We start from the raw sequence: 20959 nt of genomic DNA on the forward strand, positions 1-20959 counted from the left end.
GTCATCGCCGGGCCAGACCAAACCTGCCACGTGGGAAGGCTTGCTGCTGCTGCTGCTGCTGCTTCATAAAAACATACGGTCTCTTCAATCCACACCCGCACCAACGTGACCTCAGGGCAAAGCTGTTCCGCAGGGCGTCGCAGCTACTCGTTTCACACGCCCACTCGTTTCAAAGTTTGCATGAGGTTCCCCCTGCATGAGGCAATTCCATGGTTTTCCTTCGCTATCCAAACAATGACATCACGACACGGGGGCTCCCTGGGGTTTCACAGCACTCGTTTCACACTCCCACGGAATACAGTCACACTGGTACGCCGACGCTCCAACTCCTCCCACAAACACTTCCTCGGTAGCGGAAGGGTTTGTGGGTTTGTGGGAGCGTCGGCTTACCAGTGTGACTGTATTCCGTGGGAGTGTGAAACGAGTGCTGTGAAACCCCAGGGAGCCCCCGTGTCGTGATGTCATTGTTTGGATAGCGAAGGAAAACCATGGAATTGCCTCATGCAGGGGGAACCTCATGCAAACTTTGAGGGAAACATGAAGGAAAGTGGCTCCTGGTTTAGTACAGTGAAACCATATCAAAGGGGTGCCCTGCCCCACCATAATAATATCAGCATCATCATCATCATTTTATATTTCATTATCAGTCAATGGATATAACAGTTGATCAACAGATTTTTATTTGGTTGCTGTCAAGCTAAACACAAAAACACACAAGAACACACATGAAGGAATAATAAAAACTCAATTAAAAATACAAGATATCGAGAGTATGCAGTTGTGACTGTTGGATAAATACACAGCCAGTGTTGGAGAAGCTACTTTGAAAGCACAGCTTTGCAAGCTACCAATTACTTCACACTGCAAGAAGTTGAACTACAGCAAAGCTTTTTTTTTTTTTTTTTAATTGACTCAAACGCTTGACACAGTTACGGTAGTTCTGCGTAATTTACATCGGGGGTACAGTAAAAGCAAACACGCAAGTCCGAGTTTTCATTCTATTTATTGTTGTCATTTTGCGATTATATGGAAATGACGATGAGAGTCGAATTAATCAATTCAACAGCAAATTGTTTACGACGTGTGCATGTTTTCTGCTATGAATGTTGTTACCAGTAACGAATGTGAATGCATTCTGTCGCATCGGATATATAAAACAGTTACAATCGGACTATTAGCCTGTTATATCCTATTTGTTGCATTAACAACGGTCCAAGTCCAACTACCAACGACAGTTTTGATTGACAACGGTAAAATATGCCCAAACGGCCGCGGAAGAATATTTCAATTTCAGGTGATTAAATCGATAATAAGAAAGTAACCATGTATAGTCATTGTTGGTAACCCGTTGTATATAAATGGAATAAACCCCTCCGGGCTGTCCCGGTTATTAGAAAATAATGGAGGCTACTTCGGTGGTAGTATGGGGTTACAGAAGAAATCATAGGACAGATCGACCGAAGACAACAGGTCTACGGTGGCGTCATTTACTGATCCTTAGCAGTTTTATTTCAGACCGCAGCAGAACACTCCTCTGCGCTTGAGCTTCAGAAATGCTTGGGGAAATGTAGCTTGTGTGGACGACACCGCACTCCTTGATCAATAAAAGAGCTTCCCTACTGAAAAGCTATTTGATTCAGAAAACAGCGACGCTACCACCACGCTACTGAGAAATGTAGTTAAACTAGTAACGCCGCTACTTGTAGCGACGATACTGCCCAACGCTGAAAACAAAAGTTAATTTGCCCGCGGCCTCGGGCTGAACTGAATGGGACCCCCCACGCAATGCAAATGTGTTGTTACGAAAACAGCGTTATTTTAGGCTACGTCAGGCCGACATGCAATATATAAGTAGCCTATTCGAGACGGCCATGGACATTAATTTTTGTGTGAGCAGGTGAGCAAAATAAACTACTGAGCATACTCCATTGAGAAAGAACGAGAAAGCACAAAATGAACATCGCGACTGTTCTGGTGAGTGAAATAACATATCTGAAATATTATTAGCCGCTGGACATGTATGGGGTTGGGAGAGCATTCGAGCCATCTAAGCTTTTTAATTTAATTTACTTTATAAGTTTTTTTTTCAAGATTATAGATTTACATTAAGGGCAGTCAGGTGTCCGCATCCCTTGACTGACTGCTCTGGACAAGAATAGCCATCGTTAAGTGGATATTTGTTTTTTTGCATTTCGTATTCAATACTATGTTTGGTTTTAAACAAACATACTCCGTGCATGGAAGCTTGAGAATACGGCAGCTTTCTTTTTTCCGTTTATTTTCCGCCGGCCAGCACCTCCGCATAGGTGTGCGTCAATCTCGCTGACAAAATGACAACAACTAGCCTATTATGTGCCACCTGCAATGCGATCTTACACCCCCCAGTTTTAAGTGTAGATTATGGTTAGCCTACATTTACTCGGAAGGTAAGCATAGTTTGTAACTAAATAGAGTTGTATATGTGCACGTCTTTTAGTGGTTCTCTCTGTTAATGGCGTTCTTCCGTATGTCCGTATCACACAGTTCGTGTTCCTGACCACGGTGGCTCCTGTCCGCACTCTGATACGCTGTTCTGAGTGTGATGAGAAGTGTACCAAGAGGCACATCGAACACTCAGGCAGGGTTCTCATCAGCAGCAACGTTAGTCATTTCATCACGGAGGATACAAGCGAGCGCATGCTGTCCCCATGGACATACGTGTAAGTCTGAGTACATTGCAAAATGGATCAGTTTAAAGGAAAGTTTTAAGCCCCACCAAATTTCAGCTCACCAACCTGCGCGGAATATAAGCACGCCACACCTAGGCAGTGGTGTCTCAAATCTAATTTACTGAAGTTACGCGAAGTTACACTCAAGTTAGCCCATATTAAGTAAAGTCATTTAGTTGAAATGTATGTCGTGTAAAGCACAATCACAATGCACAATACATGTAAAAAATACTGTAGATGTAAGACATGTATAGACATTTTGACTAATTATATTCTAAAGATATTCAGAAGATGCGAAAAACTAAAAATAAAGTGAGCATTCACTGAAAAAAACCTGAAAGAAATGCAGTCTAATGCATTTATTGACACGCTGACAGATTCATATTAAATAACAGTGCAAGATGATGTTGAACTCTTTAATGTATGATGTAAGTAACAGGTCTTAATGTCCTGGTTTCTCAGGTACTACCTGTTTGCTGGTGTTGACTCTCTCTCTCTCTCTCTCTCTTTCTCTCTCAGAAAAGATTTTAATGCCAGCAGATTACCGCAGTCTATCTGGTCTGCCAGGTGCGAACATCGTTATTGCCGGGACAGCACGCTGTCGGGTTTCAACTACCGGCTGCGAGTGTGGAACGTTGTGTACAGCATGAGAGTCTATTACAAAGAGGCCTGCCAGGACGGCGGTCACTACAGGCTGGTTCCAGGGACGCTGAACGTGAACGTGGGATGCACGTGCATCAAACCCAGGTTAAAAGCACAGTGACGTGCACTCCTGCGCGGCACTGTAGCTGGCCTAAATGTGTCGCATACATATTATATGTGTGCTACGATTAATATTATATATTTCATTTACAAGTATGATATTTTAAAATATCTAAAAACGAGATAAGACATTAACTGACCATCAGTACATACACTGTGTGTATGCCCCAACAATCTTCCTTCTCAGTTTTACTTGAGGTTTAGTGACCTTTAAAATTTAATCTAGAAACACAGAACACAGGATGGCGATGGCTTGCCACCCTGGTCTTAAGACATTTTGTCAGCAAGAGAAACTGACAGAACCTCATGTTGCTCTGACAAATTAGACAAATGGGCAGATTTTGGTTTTGAAAATCTGTTATCAGAATAACGTTTAATTTAGTTAAAACAAAGAAGTACAAGATGTCCCTTCTACAGTTTGCCATGTATTCGCCTACACTTCCAAGTGTGGTTTTTGGTTAATAACTTTCAGTTTCTCCATAGAGACACATAGGCTGTATTTTGATATAAACCAAGCCTTCAGTGTGTTAAATGTTATCATTGTTTTTGCGTTTGTGGTTTTTATTTATTCCATATTAAATTGTCATTCCTTTATATTCGGTGAATAATAATAATAATAATAATAATAATAATAATAATAATAATAAAATAATTATTGGCCCATTAGTGGAGTGTGTAATGTTTTCTTTTTTTGCTGGCAGTTGCCAAATACAGTCATCAGGTTATTATTATGAGGAGTTCTGGAAAACAGATATGAAGTGTTTATAATGAGAAGCTTTCAGCTTGTGTGATTACACCAATTTGTGAATTAATAAACGATTTATAGTTTACAACTTATAGGCATAGTTGTTGTGTAACTTGAGCTTAGTGTAACAAAATGTATTTTTATACTCACACACAAATTAATGACAAGGCTTTAATTTTAAAAATTTTATTTTAACAAATGTCTGATCGCAAAGCAAAATTAAACAAGCCCTGGATAAGGACCGGGGGGGGGGGGGGCACCATAATAATATCAGCATCATCATCATCATTTTATATTTCATTATCAGTCAATGGATATAACAGTTGATCAACAGATTTTTATTTGGTTGCTGTCAAGCTAAACACAAAAACACACAAGAACACACATGAAGGAATAATAAAAACTCAATTAAAAATACAAGATATCGAGAGTATGCAGTTGTGACTGTTGGATAAATACACAGCCAGTGTTGGGGAAGCTACTTTGAAAGCACAGCTTTGCAAGCTACCAATTACTTCACACTGCAAGAAGTTGAACTACAGCAAAGCTTTTTTTTTTTTTTTATTGACTCAAACGCTTGACATAGTTACGGTAGTTCTGCGTAATTTACATCGGGGGTACAGTAAAAGCAAACACGCAAGTCCGAGTTTTCATTCTATTTATTGTTGTCATTTTGCGATTATATGGAAATGACGATGAGAGTCGAATTAATCAATTCAACAGCAAATTGTTTACGACGTGTGCATGTTTTCTGCTATGAATGTTGTTACCAGTAACGAATGTGAATGCATTCTGTCGCATCGGATATATAAAACAGTTACAATCTGACTATTAGCCTGTTATATCCTATTTGTTGCATTAACAACGGTCCAAGTCCAACTACCAACGACAGTTTTGATTGACAACGGTAAAATATGCCCAAACGGCCGCGGAAGAATATTTCAATTTCAGGTGATTAAATCGATAATACGAAAGTAACCATGTATAGTCATTGTTGGTAACCCGTTGTATATAAATGGAATAAACCCCTCCGGGCTGTCCCGGTTATTAGAAAATAATGGAGGCTACTTCGGTGGTAGTATGGGGTTACAGAAGAAATCATAGGACAGATCGACCGAAGACAACAGGTCTACGGTGGCGTCATTTACTGATCCTTAGAAGTTTTATTTCAGACCGCAGCAGAACACTCCTCTGCGCTTGAGCTTCAGAAATGCTTGGGGAAATGTAGCTTGTGTGGACGACACCGCACTCCTTGATCAATAAAAGAGCTTCCCTACTGAAAAGCTATTTGATTCAGAAAACAGCGACGCTACCACCACGCTACTGAGAAATGTAGTTAAACTAGTAACGCCGCTACTTGTAGCGACGATACTGCCCAACGCTGAAAACAAAAGTTAATTTGCCCGCGGCCTCGGGCTGAACTGAATGGGACCCCCCACGCAATGCAAATGTGTTGTTACGAAAACAGCGTTATTTTAGGCTACGTCAGGCCGACATGCAATATATAAGTAGCCTATTCGAGACGGCCATGGACATTAATTTTTGTGTGAGCAGGTGAGCAAAATAAACTACTGAGCATACTCCATTGAGAAAGAACGAGAAAGCACAAAATGAACATCGCGACTGTTCTGGTGAGTGAAATAACATATCTGAAATATTATTAGCCGCTGGACATGTATGGGGTTGGGAGAGCATTCGAGCCATCTAAGCTTTTTAATTTAATTTACTTTATAAGTTTTTTTTTCAAGATTATAGATTTACATTAAGGGCAGTCAGGTGTCCGCATCCCTTGACTGACTGCTCTGGACAAGAATAGCCATCGTTAAGTGGATATTTGTTTTTTTGCATTTCGTATTTAATACTATGTTTGGTTTTAAACAAACATACTCCGTGCATGGAAGCTTGAGAATACGGCAGCTTTCTTTTTTCAGTTTATTTTCCGCCGGCCAGCACCTCCGCATAGGTGTGCGTCAATCTCGCTGACAAAATGACAACAACTAGCCTATTATGTGCCACCTGCAATGCGATCTTACACCCCCCAGTTTTAAGTGTAGATTATGGTTAGCCTACATTTACTCGGAAGGTAAGCATAGTTTGTAACTAAATAGAGTTGTATATGTGCACGTCTTTTAGTGGTTCTCTCTGTTAATGGCGTTCTTCCGTATGTCCGTATCACACAGTTCGTGTTCCTGACCACGGTGGCTCCTGTCCGCACTCTGATACGCTGTTCTGAGTGTGATGAGAAGTGTACCAAGAGGCACATCGAACACTCAGGCAGGGTTCTCATCAGCAGCAACGTTAGTCATTTCATCACGGAGGATACAAGCGAGCGCATGCTGTCCCCATGGACATACGTGTAAGTCTGAGTACATTGCAAAATGGATCAGTTTAAAGGAAAGTTTTAAGCCCCACCAAATTTCAGCTCACCAACCTGCGCGGAATATAAGCACGCCACACCTAGGCAGTGGTGTCTCAAATCTAATTTACTGAAGTTACGCGAAGTTACACTCAAGTTAGCCCATATTAAGTAAAGTCATTTAGTTGAAATGTATGTCGTGTAAAGCACAATCACAATGCACAATACATGTAAAAAATACTGTAGATGTAAGACATGTATAGACATTTTGACTAATTATATTCTAAAGATATTCAGAAGATGCGAAAAACTAAAAATAAAGTGAGCATTCACTGAAAAAAACCTGAAAGAAATGCAGTCTAATGCATTTATTGACACGCTGACAGATTCATATTAAATAACAGTGCAAGATGATGTTGAACTCTTTAATGTATGATGTAAGTAACAGGTCTTAATGTCCTGGTTTCTCAGGTACTACCTGTTTGCTGGTGTTGACTCTCTCTCTCTCTCTCTCTTTCTCTCTCAGAAAAGATTTTAATGCCAGCAGATTACCGCAGTCTATCTGGTCTGCCAGGTGCGAACATCGTTATTGCCGGGACAGCACGCTGTCGGGTTTCAACTACCGGCTGCGAGTGTGGAACGTTGTGTACAGCATGAGAGTCTATTACAAAGAGGCCTGCCAGGACGGCGGTCACTACAGGCTGGTTCCAGGGACGCTGAACGTGAACGTGGGATGCACGTGCATCAAGCCCAGGTTAAAAGCACAGTGACGTGCACTCCTGCGCGGCACTGTAGCTGGCCTAAATGTGTCGCATACATATTATATGTGTGCTACGATTAATATTATATATTTCATTTACAAGTATGATATTTTAAAATATCTAAAAACGGGATAAGACATTAACTGACCATCAGTACATACACTGTGTGTATGCCCCAACAATCTTCCTTCTCAGTTTTACTTGAGGTTTAGTGACCTTTAAAATTTAATCTAGAAACACAGAACACAGGATGGCGATGGCTTGCCACCCTGGTCTTAAGACATTTTGTCAGCAAGAGAAACTGACAGGACCTCATGTTGCTCTGACAAATTAGACAAATGGGCAGATTTAGGTTTTGAAAATCTGTTATCAGAATAACGTTTAATTTAGTTAAAACAAAGAAGTACAAGATGTCCCTTCTACAGTTTGCCATGTATTCGCCTACACTTCCAAGTGTGGTTTTTGGTTAATAACTTTCAGTTTCTCCATAGAGACACATAGGCTGTATTTTGATATAAACCAAGCCTTCAGTGTGTTAAATGTTATCATTGTTTTTGCGTTTGTGGTTTTTATTTATTCCATATTAAATTGTCATTCCTTTATATTCGGTGAATAATAATAATAATAATAATAATAATAAAATAATTATTGGCCCATTAGTGGAGTGTGTAATGTTTTCTTTTTTTTTGCTGGCAGTTGCCAAATACAGTCATCAGGTTATTATTATGAGGAGTTCTGGAAAACAGATATGAAGTGTTTATAATGAGAAGCTTTCAGCTTGTGTGATTACACCAATTTGTGAATTAATAAACGATTTATAGTTTACAACTTATAGGCATAGTTGTTGTGTAACTTGAGCTTAGTGTAACAAAATGTATTTTTATACTCACACACAAATTAATGACAAGGCTTTAATTTTAAAATTTTTATTTTAACAAATGTCTGATCGCAAAGCAAAATTAAACAAGCCCTGGATAAGGACCGGGGGGGGGGGGGTTGGGGGTGATGCTTCTTCACAGTATCAAGTTTTTTTTAAACGGTCAAACAGATTCTCATAGATACTCATAATGATAATGGAGTTGGCACTTTGAAGGAATATAATACTCCCGCCCCCATATAAAGTGAAAGGAGGACAGTTTGGGCAGCAGGAGCCAGGGGTCTCCCGACAGTTTAAAAGCAAGCTGCCAGTGCCTTACGGGTGAGAGACCACGGCACATGCCTGGTGCAGCATTTCACTATTATTACTGAAAGTTATTAACTGACAAAAAAAAGCTGGATTGTATGGAGGGAGAGAAAACCTATTAGCGCAGCATTTAGATTTAAATAAGCTGCAGTCATGGCCACCAGAGTCACTTCAGAAATGAGGGGGGGGGGAGTGGGTCATAATTTGTTTAGAAATATAACATTTTATTTCAAACTATTATCAGCACTGAACAATGAAAACTGCTGATCATTATAAAAGTGAGGTGGAGGAAAGTGGGGGAGGGGGCACGTCGGCACCACGGCCGCTCGCCCCCCTCGCGCCCTGACACCCGACCAGCACAAAACGAAAACCGCTCAGCTCCGATCCGCGGTAATCCGCGCGTGAGGCCAAATCAGCGCGTGACGCTAGCGAACGTTACAGGTATAAAAAAGGCGAGGGGCGGGCCGGGTTAAGGGGGAGAACGCATCACACCTCTCCTGACAGATTCACCAATAAACATCCACCGTTTCCACAGGACACCTTACAACACCACCAATGTTCACACACAGCGAAGACATCTGCACAAATGAAGAGTCAGAAACAACAGGTGCTTAATAACGAACAGGGGAAGATTCTGTACCGCTCACGGGGGTTAAAAGGGCTTTACCTGGGACCTGGTATCGGAGATAAACCGGGGGGGGGAAGGGTCACTCCCCTAAGGGGAGGAGCTTAAGGTCCTATTGGCTGGGGCGCTAGGCCATGGGCTGTGATGCGGCTCGCGAAACGGTGCGGAGCTGGGGAGGGAGAGGTCGGAGGTGGGAACCGCGGGCTGTGGAAAGCACAGTGTGTCAATAAGCAGCTCAACACCGCTGCGTTCAGGCCGGATCAGAGTCACACAGGGAAAAAAACGAGTCAAGTTTGAGCCCAGGTTTTTCCTTTTTCAAAAATAAAAATAAAACAAAAGAGCAGCAAGACTGCTACTCTTTTGTTTTAGTGGACAGAAGTTTTTGGCGAAGGACTAATTTAGTCAGTTGGAAAAACGAGCTGAGACGTGCAAATTTAACGTCTATATTACAACCCAGCGCCTAAGATTAGCTGATTGCTCCTCCCTAAATACTATAGCTAAGAATCTTTGGCTACAATCCAAACACGCGCACCACACATTTTTAAAGACTTTTTTGGCTTTTTTTTGGCTAATGTTCAAACAGTCAATGGATCCTGGCTGAGTTTGAAAGTGGGCACTCATAGTACTGCCTGATAAATGTTGATGCTGACGTCCCAGAAGTTGGGTGGTGGTGGGGTAGGGTTGGGGGAAGGGGGGATGAATTTAAGACTGCTCAGAAAACCTGCCATGGCGTCAAAAAAATGATAATGTAATGAACCATCCAAATAAGAGAAGGATATGATGTACGCTGAGACTGTGATTGCGGATGTAACTGAAACAAAAGTGTTTATCCAAGGAACAGAACTGAATGCTAACAGCTCCCCCACCTGGACAGGTTTTATCATTGCAGTACCTTAAAAAAAAAAAAAAATAATATTTAAAAAATCCTTTCTGCAAGCTCACAGAAAAAACCCTACTTTTTGTCTTAAATAAGGAAGAAGCTACATGTAAGAAAACAATAAAAATCATGATTAATAATTATAATCAAAAAAGGGCAATGGACGAAAACACCAGAAACGCTTCAGAACTCAGAGTCTCAGACCGGTCCTCATCTGACGCTGGTCTGAGCTTCTACTTCTTCTCCTTCTTCTTGTCCTGCTAGAGACAGAGCATGAAAAAAGCTAAAGCATAAAAATTAAGAAATTAGAAATTAAATTCATTTTTATACTCGACAAAAATCCGCGAATGGGCTCAGGACACTTGCGCTGCTTTGAACAAATCCGCATCCCTGTTTCAGATAACATATAAACGCAAATGCACACACACACACACACACACACACACACACACACACACATACACACGCACGCACGCATGCACGCACCACTACAAATATACATGGCCAAATAATAGTGCTTACAAACACACCCAAGTACTTCAGCATGCAAGCACACACGCTACAGCAGAATAAATTTGGCTTGGCCTGTGGATGTTCAGTCTGACAGGGCCTTTACAGTCTTTAAATTCCCTTTCATAACAGTCTACTTCCCACACTGCCCCCTTTCCCTCCCACACCGCCCCCTCCTCCCGCATCCCCCCCCCCCCTTTCCCTCAGACCGCACGCGCTCTGCAGCCTCACCTTCTCGTTCATGGCCAGGATGACCATGATCTTCCTGAAGATGGTCACAAAGTCCAGGAAGAGGTCAACGCAGTGCCTGACAGAGAAAGGGTGTGTTTAGCCGCTGCTGCTTAGCACAGTGGAAAAAGGTCAGGCATTAGCACACACAGACAGACTCAGCGGCAGGTGAGTCAGGGTTCGAGCACTTAGCGCTTCTAAGGCGGGAGTAAGCGGAGGAAGCGCGCTCACCAGATGTAGTCCTTGTCGCCGAGCTCCGCCTTCTCGATGATGAGCTGCGTGTCGAAGAGCACGAAGCCGCACATCACGGCCAGTCCCAGGTACAGGTGAGCCTGCGGGGAGAGGACACGCCCCCGTTAGGTAAACCCCGCCCCCCCGCGCCGCCGCCCGCACGGCGCATTGGGCGATGAGAGCTCCTGAGGGACAACCGCACGCTCAAAAACACAGAATGTGTACATGCAGCTCGATCCGGTCAAAATCAGCAGGGGTTTCACCCAACCAATCAGTACATGGCAGTCGCGCCTCATTTGCATAAAATACAGGTCGGTAAGCATCAATGCTCTCCCTGCTGTGCAGTTCTCTCAGTTAAGACACAGACGTCAGGGGTACTTAACAGGATGTCAGGGGTGCATTAACCGACAACTGCTTCCCTCTCACTTACCTTAAAGAGTATCGCCGACCCCAAGAACAGGTTGACGAGGGACACCAGAAGCAGGATGGAGAGAGCAGACATCAGGGTCCCTAGAAGGGCAGCGATGGGCGTCCATTAAAAAAAAAAACATCCCCCGTGCCCCAGGCCACACATCTACAACACCAGCCTCTCGCTGCCATACGTCTCCACTTCCCCCTTTGAAGAGCACGCTTTTTACAAAGTTTTTTTCAAAATTCCATGCCAGTGTTCTAGAACTCTGATTTTTTTTTTTTTCAATTACTGATTGTGACATCAGCATTAGAATGTTAGGTAAGAACATTCTGATCGCACGTTTGCGGGTTAAAGGGCGGGCGGTGGTGAGGCCTCACCTCCCAGGAAGAGGTAAGCCCTGCGCCGGGCGTACAAGGCGCTGAGAGTGAAGCACACAAAGACGACGGAGGTGGCCAGGAAAGCTGTCACAATGATGCTAGAGAGAGAGACAGAGAGAAGGAGGGAGGGAGGGAGAGAGAGAGAGAGACAATGATACCTTACATTCATATCACAGGAAAAGTTCCTCCACTGAAAAATTACTAAAATATGCTGCATGGAACATAATCACAATCATCAACAGTGGCTGTACAGCCAGTGACCTCACACTGCTGGGCAGAAGGCTCTTACCCTGGGTTAATGGCAATGACGTAGTCCATGGTAGGCCCCAGCCCCACACCTAACGCCATACAAGAGGAGGGAAAAACGCGCGTCAGCACCTCAAGCGCTAACCGGGCCATTCAGAAAGCCAATGTGCTTTTAGCCTCAATTTACCCACAACAACCCTCTCAGCCGCAAATAAAGCATCGGACCTCAGTCAGACAGTCTGTTCTTTGTTGACGCTCTTCAGGAAATACCCCGTGACATAAATATGCAACTCAAGGCTGAGGCCAATGAGCAAAAACATTTAGACTGAACTCCAAATACAGATCATACCGCCAACTCCAGGTTTATTTTTTTTATGGGTCTCTGCTGATGGAGGCGGGCGTGGGGCGAAAGCACCGCACCCTCACCTGTGAAGAAGGCGAACCCGGCCAGCATTCCGAGCCGCTGCTTCTCCGTCTCCTGGTTGTGGGGCGTCATGGCGAGCCAGGCCATCATTCCCAGGGAGCCCAGGAGGCTCAGGATCCCGCCCTGGCGGAGGCAAACGCGAAGCCACAGAGACCAATCAGATTCCACCGCTCGCTTATATATATATATATACATATACCTGCATTTATGTAGCACTTTTCCGAATGCTCAAAGTGCTTTACAGTGATGAAGGGGAACTCACCCACCACCAATGTGTAGCACCCACCCGGGTGATGCACGGCAGCCATTTTTACTCTACACAGCAGCTAGCGACAGCGGTGTTACTCTACACAGCAGCTAGCCACAGCGGTGTTACTCTACACAGCAGCTAGCCACAGCGGTGTTACTCTACACAGCAGCTAGCCACAGCGGTGTTACTCTACACAGCAGCTAGCCACAGCGGTGTTACTCTACACACGCAGCTAGCCACAGTGGTGTTACTCTACACAGCAGCTAGCCACAGTGGTGTTACTCTACACACGCAGCTAGCCACAGTGGTGTTACTCTACACGCGCAGCTAGCCACAGCGGTGTTACTCTATACAGCAGCTAGCCACAGCGGTGTTACTCTACACAGCAGCTAGCCACAGCGGTGTTACTCTACACACGCAGCTAGCCACAGCGGTGTTACTCTACACACGCAGCTAGCCACAGTGGTATTACTCTACACAGCAGCTAGCCACAGCGGTGTTACTCTACACACGCAGCTAGCCACAGCGGTGTTACTCTACACACGCAGCTAGCCACAGTGGTATTACTCTACACAGCAGCTAGCCACAGTGGTGTTACTCTACACGCGCAGCTAGCCACAGTGGTGTTACTCTACACACGAAGCTAGCCACAGCGGTGTTACTCTACACACGCAGCTAGCCACAGTGGTGTCACACTACACAGGCAGCTAGCCCCAGCGGTGTTACTCTACATTACCTAATGGGCCAGTTTACCTGGAAGAGCCTTGTGACCACGTGGACGTAGGAGCCAGCGGCCGCCACCAGCATGCACAGGGAAAGACTGGCATACACATTCTTCAGGTGCTGCTGAGTGGAGCTGGAACTGCAGGGAGAGGGGGAGAGGGAGAGAGGGAGAGAGAGACCAAGACTATGAGATCAAGACTCCAGCTCTGCTATATACAACCATTACCCAAACAGTAGTGACCGATAGCAAGCCATTAAGTGTCAACGTTGCTTCTGATCACTGGAGACGCAAAAACCGTGAAAGCCAACTGACTGAAAGTTCTGCTTTTTTTGTTTTTATTCTTGTTCATTGTCTTTATTTACACTGGGTAACAGGGAAAATGCACAATAGTGAATCAATAGATAGTGACACTTAAGTTACACTACATGGCGAAAAGTCTGTGGACACCTGACATCCAACATCTTATCCAAAATTATGAGTATTAACATGGAGTTGGTCCACCCTGTGCTGCTCTGGGAAGGCTTTATATTAGATGTTGGGGCATTGCTGAAGGAATTTGCTTCCATTCAGACAGAAGAGTATTAGTGAGGTCAGCCACTGATTGGGCGATTCGGCCTGGCTTACAGTTGGCCTTCCAATTCATCCCAAAGGTGTTGGATGGGGTTGAGGTCAGGGCTCTGTGCAGGCCATTCAAGTTCTTTCACACCGTTCTCAACAAAACCTATATGGACCTCGTTGTGTGCCCAGGGGCACTGTCATACTGAAACAGGAAAGGGCCTTCCCCCAAACTGTTGGGGAAGCACAAAATTGTCTAGAATGTGATTGTATGCGGTAGGATTAACATTTTCCCTCACTGGACCTAAGGGGCTGTGGCACTCAGTCCGCTGGAGAAGCGGTTTGGTCTTAGCTGCGCCGGTGGAGAGAGCACACGCACCTGGGATGCGTTAACTAATCGGCCCAGGTGCTTAAAGGTGTGCTGCTCTCCACAGTTCGGGGCCGAGACCGGGAGCTCGTACCGAGTGCACATTCATGATTTTCGTTTCATTTTCGTTTCATTTTCGTTTATCTGAGCACACAAGACAGAGAAGGTGAACCACCACTGAAAAGTAAAAGCTGGTCCGCTGGACAGCAGGCCAGCTACGAGCGGGGAACTGAACGAGCTCCGTTTTACTTTCTTTTGTCTTAAGTTACTTTAATGTGTTGTTTTAGTCTACTGTTTTTGCCCGGAACCCGTGAGGGTGATTGTTTGTTTATTTGATTTCGGGTTTGTATGGGTGCGCTCTCTCTCTCTCTCCATGCGGCAACCAACGGTGTTTCCCCAGAACTGCCGCATCTCCCTCCCAGGGGTGTCACGCTGGCATGTGACAGGAGCCAAGCCCAAACCACAAAAAACAGTCCCAGACCAAGGGGTGTCCACATACATTTCGGTCATACGGTGCATGCGGGGGAAAAAAGTGAAAATTCCATTAACGACCAATGAAATTTCAAAGCATTAACGCTGGTGGCACTGCCTGTCTATTCACTATGCTTTATTAGCTCAACCTCATTCCAGAAACGTGATGAGACGGCACACGATCCACATCACGTGACTCTGTGTTTGCGATTCTTGAATCGGCCCCGATTTTGCTCAATTGGGCAAAACGACCGAACAGTTCTACTAGCCCGAGGAAAGCAGGCAAACGTTGCTCCCAGAACACGCTACTGAGCCTATGACACAAACGTCTTGTGAGAAGAATCAAATCCGGAACTCAGAGAGAGGCGCAAACGGTACAACAATATAATTCTGTGCGGATTGGAATGCTAATTAGTGACACTTCCGAGTTCCACTGGTCCCCTGTGGCTGAAAGCAGAAAGAGCACTTTTGAGGTCTCAGGGCAGGGGCCATATGCTTCAGCAAATGAGGGTGTCTAAACATGTGCCTGCTAAAAACAACCTTCACTGTTGTGGCCATCATATCACATTCATTCAGAAGATGCTATCGTCCAGCATGACTTCCGTTAGAGAAGATAATGACGTCTAATCGAACAGCAGTGTAAGACCGGCCAAACAACCTTCCCACACCAGCGACAGCACATGCAACTTCACTAAAACACTAATGAAAGTTTGTAGCTATGTTAACATTGAACCAGAATACACAGCATTACTATATACAGATACGTGTTCCTAACAAGTTATAAAAACCAAAATGAAGATTGGAGAAAACACAGGGAACAGATAGGGCTTTTGGAGGGGATGGGGGGGGGGGGGGGTCTGCAAAGCGAAATACTTACATTTGTGAGAATTTGAACAGAGCGTCAAAGTTGATGCTGCGGTCGAACACGTTCATCTTGAGACGGGCTGGTCGAGCTGCGTTGATCTTCTGTCGAGATTGGGCTTTTCGTTCCCCACCACACCAGCTGCGACGCAGACAAACAACCAAATGAGCGGTGCGCGCAAAAAAAAAAAAGGGCTCTGAGAACCAGGAAACACGCTGCGCGATCTTATCGACGTTAGGCAACATGCAAAAGAATGTGACAGTACATGTCTCCCGCGTCATAAAACATCCGACAGGCCCAGTGACAACGCTTCCGTTTCACACGCGCAGGGGAGAATTTCACTGCCGATGACTAGGCACAACATAACCTGTCAGCGGTGGAGTTTGAAATTATATGTTTTCTGGCAATGGGGAAAAGGGGGAGGGGCCAAAATAAAATCTTGGCAAGGGCCCCCAAAAGGTCAGGGCCGCGGCCCTGCACAGGGGCAACACGGCTACAGTCATTACTACTACCTACTAACTACTAAATTAACTGCTAAAATGCCAAATGTAGAGGTAAAGAACGATACAGAAGATGGAACTGGAACGGCACAGGGAAAGGATAAAAAACGATTTCTAGCTAAGAATCACATCTAATGAGGCATTCTCATTTTTTTCAACAGATCCAAAATACTGAGGGAGGACTGTGGGACACACAGACTGAAACAGTGCACACACTGAATGAGCACAAAGCACAGACAAAACAAAGTGCATATTAACAGGAAAAAATGGCTTCTTAAAGCACAAAGTCATTTTTCAAAAGTAGGCTATTCCTTTTTATGTTGGTGTGCATGGGTCCTGACTCTCGTGTACGGCCAACTTTTTAGCTACTCAGCAGCTCTTACAAGGTTTTAGCCAGGAACACAAGTCTATCTAGTTTCTGGCTTGAGTGATGCTTGGCGGCGTGACAGAATGTTGCCACTGGAACTAAATGCCCTCAGAGGGTGAACGACAAGCCGACAGGGTTCATTCAAATAACCAGAGTCAACCTTGAACCAACTTTCCATCAACTATCGAAAAACAGTGATATCAACAAAAAAATGTAAAAAAAACCTGTATAGAACAGATATAAAATATGAAACTGAGGTGATGGGTGGGGCTGAGGACAGAGGACACTGATTGTAAACACAGGACCGCAGCAAAACCATCTGTTAACATTAACTCAGTAAGTTAGTTTGGTGGAGAACAATGAGCTACCATGCTTTAACTCACATTTTAACTTCGACCCTTAGAAAAGTGCATCACGCATTACCCTGCGGCGCTGCTGCTACTAGCTGAGAACCGTGGAGAGTCTCAGTTTTGAACTTCCACTGCACTACAAATGGCCCACTGGAGTTGACACAACTCTAGGGATCCGGTTAACAGCAAGTGAAAATCAATGTGTTAACAGCATTTCATGAGAAATATTTTTAATTTACTTGGAATCAGAATCGACTCCATTATCCGGGTTCAGAAACTGAGAACCGGTTCTGGAACTGATTTCCAATTTCAGACCAAATGCCCAGCACTTGCCCAGCGCAGTCATATGAAATCAGATTGAATACATAATACTTAATCAATCAAGAAGAGGGGCGGAGATGGGTCTCTGACTTGCTTATGTAAAACCCTACTTCTACGTCATGGAAGTAAAACGAAACCTTTAACCTTCGCAGTGCATGGCTATTTCTTGCGCAAAATGCGGTGAGACGGCTTAATTTTTGTTTCTCTTTACCATAGGACTACTGTAATATATCATATGGAGACAGAATGCTCGCCTTTAGAACCAAAATAAACATGTTTTGGTGTTTATTACCCCTTCAAAAGAGGGCGTATGGTAGAGCAGCAGCAGGTTTTGCATGAATGCAAGAACCCATGTGTGCTCTCTACAAAGTGCGGGCAGGAGGGGACTGGTTGCTGAGAGAATTTGCCTAAAGAAATGTCGCATCAGAATTGCTCCTGATTCATGAGGGCTGGGCTTGCGACATATTTCAAACTATTATATTTCGCCAAATTAAAACTCATAGTATAATTTCAACACTCATTTTCAGTTATTATCGTTATTGTTCACATTATTATTACCAATTCAAAAATTATACGCGTCTCATGAGTAGGATATGACACTGCTCTTGCTAATAAAGTCTTATTTTGATATGCCCAAGACATACCCTAAAGTGCAATGCCCAACCGTCCATCCATTAACCTACAACTTTCGTCAACGGAAACTCTTTGTATACTATAAACTGCTCAAACTATGACCGACAAACCACTGTTAGGTACAGGTCCACCAACCACAAGGTACGGTTTCGGTTTGTGCCGTCAAATTATGAGTTTCCGATGCATGCAAATTGAACTACCTCGACTTTACTTAGCTCAGATTATGACGTTGATCCAGATGAACTTCTGTTCGTTACTGAACACGCCAGCCTTGTATTCGGACGGACGAGCCAGTGTACACGAAAAGATAGATAAGTGGCCAAGGGGCGTTAACAAACATACAGGCCCAAATCTAGTTGGTAGCTTAGGCACCGCTGCGAGCGGTTACCACGTTTGCTGTAAACTAGTGTAGCTATATATATTTTATCGAATCAGTCGGAGATTGGGTCCTGGCCAAGGACAGTGACACCAAACGAGCAGGTGTTTACTAAATATTGCAGCTAGCGTACTGCGTTATAGCCAGTTCGACTACCAGATGCTTACAACAAACAGTCCATGTTGGCTAACACAGAGTTGCACTTCTTCGTAATTTTATGCAACAATAGTTGGCAAGCCGTGCAAAACCGTACATAATTGACTATAGCTACTCGACAAGCCAACAAAGTAGCTACCTATCCAGGTGGCTTTCTGGCAAACCAGCAGGCATATGATGTGAGGCAGTTGGAACCCGACGCCTTTTAGTTTTAAATTGCAACCTAAAAATAACACCAGCGAAACATTTGGAGGCAGAGACAGACTGCGTATCCGCGATAATAACACAGTTAGCTAACTCACCAACAAGCAAGCTAACCTTAGTGTATTGGACTTTGCTCCTTAGCATTAGCTACTAGCCTACCGGAGCACCGTAATTTGGCTAACTTCAAAATAAGCGAAGGCACGATGTATTTTACTCTGTATTTAGAGAGCCAACTCCTGAAACCAAGTTTCTGAACGTTTAAAAACGCACGGAGCAGTGAGGTATAGAGGAACGTAACGAATAACTTACTGCGTCTGTGTTTCAGCTTGTTTCTCTCTTTCGCTTTACTCCTTTCTTCCAGAGTTACACGAACGTCACATTCCTCCGTGGCAAAGCTGCGTAATGACGTTTAAACGTCAACATTCACGTCCTGTACGTCGTGCTGTGAATAGAATAGCATAAAAAAAGAAAAAAATATAATAGGGCCATATAAGAAATTAAATAATTTGCATAAATTACATTTAGAAATAAAATTACAGAAATGTTAGTAAATTACACAATGTTAGTAAATTACACTATTGTTACAAATTAGAAATTAAGAATTATATTAAGGAAATTCTAGTAAGTAACTTCCATGTATAAACTAGAACATATATAATTTACTTAAAATGGGGAAGCACTAATAGATTTAGGATTACGCCAAATCAGAAAATTAAATTAAAATTTAAAATTAGTTGTTGAGTGCTCTTGTTTTACAGCAGTGGTTCCCAATCTCGGTCCTATGGGCCCTCTGTGTATGTTGGTTTTTATTCCAACAAGCTGCTAATTTTTCAGAATTGGATGCTCTTCATGTTTAGAGGGATTATGTGTTTATGAATATGTGTTTAATTTCCTTCATAATTTTCTGAAATAATGTGGCTTAAGGTGGTAAAATAATCCCTCTAAACATGAAAGCACCTAATTAAGAAAAAATAACTGCGTGTAAAAAATTCTGGGATTGTGACTGCTTGGATGAAAACCAGCATACACAGGGGGGCCACAGGACCAAGTTTAGGACCCCTCGTTTTAGAGGAGAGAGACCTTAGACTTCTTTCCGATGGCAAGATCTCAAACTGGTGATTCTGGGGATATGAGAGAAGGGCCATTATACTTTGTCTGTTCTCGACTGTCCACTCCTTATAAAATTGTTTCATGGTTCTTCATGGTCTCCCTATGATCTTACTACTCTGTAACACCACCCTGTTCAGTCTGGTTTGTCTGATGTTAGTGGGAGAACCAAACCAGGCCGGTAGGCTGATGGTCAGTGTTGATTCAAAGAATGTGTAAAATTATTGTATTACTGACTGACTAATATTCAATTTCCTGAGTTTGCACTGGTAGAACTGTCTTAACAGATATTTGGTATGGATTCAATGAGAAATGGCTCCAAACATTCGTTTTTTAAACTATAATTGTTCCCAAATATTTAAACTCTTTCTATTGCTTTTGCTCCAATAGTAAGGTGTCTCAGGTGTGATGATGTTCTTTTGAAGTCCATGACCATTTCCTTTGTCTGTTCCATGTTCAAGTTAAAACAAAAAAAAAAAAATCATCACACCACTGTTGGAACTGGTTGATAGTAGTTTGGACTGTCTCCTCAGCTTTAGAGGTGTCCACAATCACTTTGTCATATGAATACTTAAACAGGTATCTTAAAAAGGACATTCGCTCCAACAGGCATCTGTGTAGTCTAAATCAGTGGTTCTCAACCTCGGTCCTGGGGGCCCACTGTGTATGCTGGTTTTCCTTCCAACCACAATTGCCATCTCAGAATTTTAACAAGCTGTTCATTTTTCTTAATTAGGTGCTTTTCATGTTAAGAGGAGTTATTTACCCTCTTAAGCCACATTATGTCAGAAATTGCTATGCATGGCATGAAGAATAAAATCCCATTGTGTTATTGTGTTGCGTTTTAAGTGATTGCAAACAATCACTTAAAAAGAGGTAACATTTTTAACAGATCAAGTTAACGAGGGGAATTAATAGGCTCCTAATTAGGTTGCTGAACACGTGTTTAAGTGCTTTAAGTGCATAATATTTCCCTTAAACCAATGAGCACAACATAGTTTGACTCGTTATCATTTTCTTTGTTTTTGAATTCTTTGTTATCTATCAAATGATTATATTTAGTGGCCAGGTGTCCACATTTTCCCCAATTAGGAACCTGTTGATTTGCCTCAGTCTTTATTTTGATTAGTTAAAAAGTTTTTTTAACCTCTTTACGGAATCGTCTACAATATAACACAATGTGAATATGGGACTTTTATTCTTCATGGCATGCATAGCTATTTCTGACACAAGGTGGTTTAAGTGGGCAAATAATCCCTCTGACATGAGAA

At 43.3% G+C, this 20959-nt stretch overlaps 2 protein-coding genes and 1 long non-coding RNA gene across 5 annotated transcripts; 2 read left to right on the forward strand and 1 right to left on the reverse strand.

The window, feature by feature from the left end:
• Positions 1–1518: 1518 nt before the first annotated feature.
• Positions 1519–3803, forward strand: LOC135235169 (uncharacterized). The gene is made up of 3 exons (XR_010324309.1): positions 1519–1974; positions 2524–2699; positions 3228–3803. It is a non-coding gene; the product is annotated as an uncharacterized LOC135235169 (long non-coding RNA).
• A 1601-nt stretch (positions 3804–5404) lies between these two features.
• LOC135234672 (interleukin-17C-like) lies at positions 5405–7667 on the forward strand. Its single transcript, XM_064299503.1, has 3 exons — positions 5405–5846; positions 6396–6571; positions 7098–7667. Exons 1-3 carry the CDS (start codon positions 5826–5828, stop codon positions 7339–7341), a joined length of 441 nt encoding a protein of 146 aa, XP_064155573.1. The 5' UTR covers positions 5405–5825; the 3' UTR covers positions 7342–7667.
• Positions 7668–8242: 575 nt separating this feature from the next.
• LOC135234674 (probable Bax inhibitor 1) lies at positions 8243–19028 on the reverse strand. 3 transcript variants are annotated; one of them, XM_064299506.1, is made up of 10 exons: positions 18891–19028; positions 15690–15815; positions 13449–13557; positions 12448–12568; positions 12065–12113; positions 11776–11873; positions 11417–11496; positions 10987–11087; positions 10759–10834; positions 8243–10274 (listed from the first exon to the last, which is right to left on the reverse strand). In XM_064299506.1, exons 2-10 carry the CDS (start codon positions 15743–15745, stop codon positions 10251–10253), a joined length of 714 nt encoding a protein of 237 aa, XP_064155576.1. In that variant the 5' UTR covers positions 15746–15815; positions 18891–19028; the 3' UTR covers positions 8243–10250. The 3 variants fall into 3 exon arrangements, with proteins under 3 accessions (XP_064155576.1, XP_064155574.1, XP_064155575.1); XM_064299504.1 differs by having other exon boundaries at positions 8243–10277; XM_064299505.1 differs by lacking the exon at positions 18891–19028 and adding an exon at positions 18696–18832 and having other exon boundaries at positions 8243–10277.
• Positions 19029–20959: the final 1931 nt, after the last annotated feature.

This window comes from Anguilla rostrata, chromosome 11, assembly GCF_018555375.3.
Source record: "Anguilla rostrata isolate EN2019 chromosome 11, ASM1855537v3, whole genome shotgun sequence".
Classification (NCBI taxonomy): domain Eukaryota; kingdom Metazoa; phylum Chordata; class Actinopteri; order Anguilliformes; family Anguillidae; genus Anguilla; species Anguilla rostrata.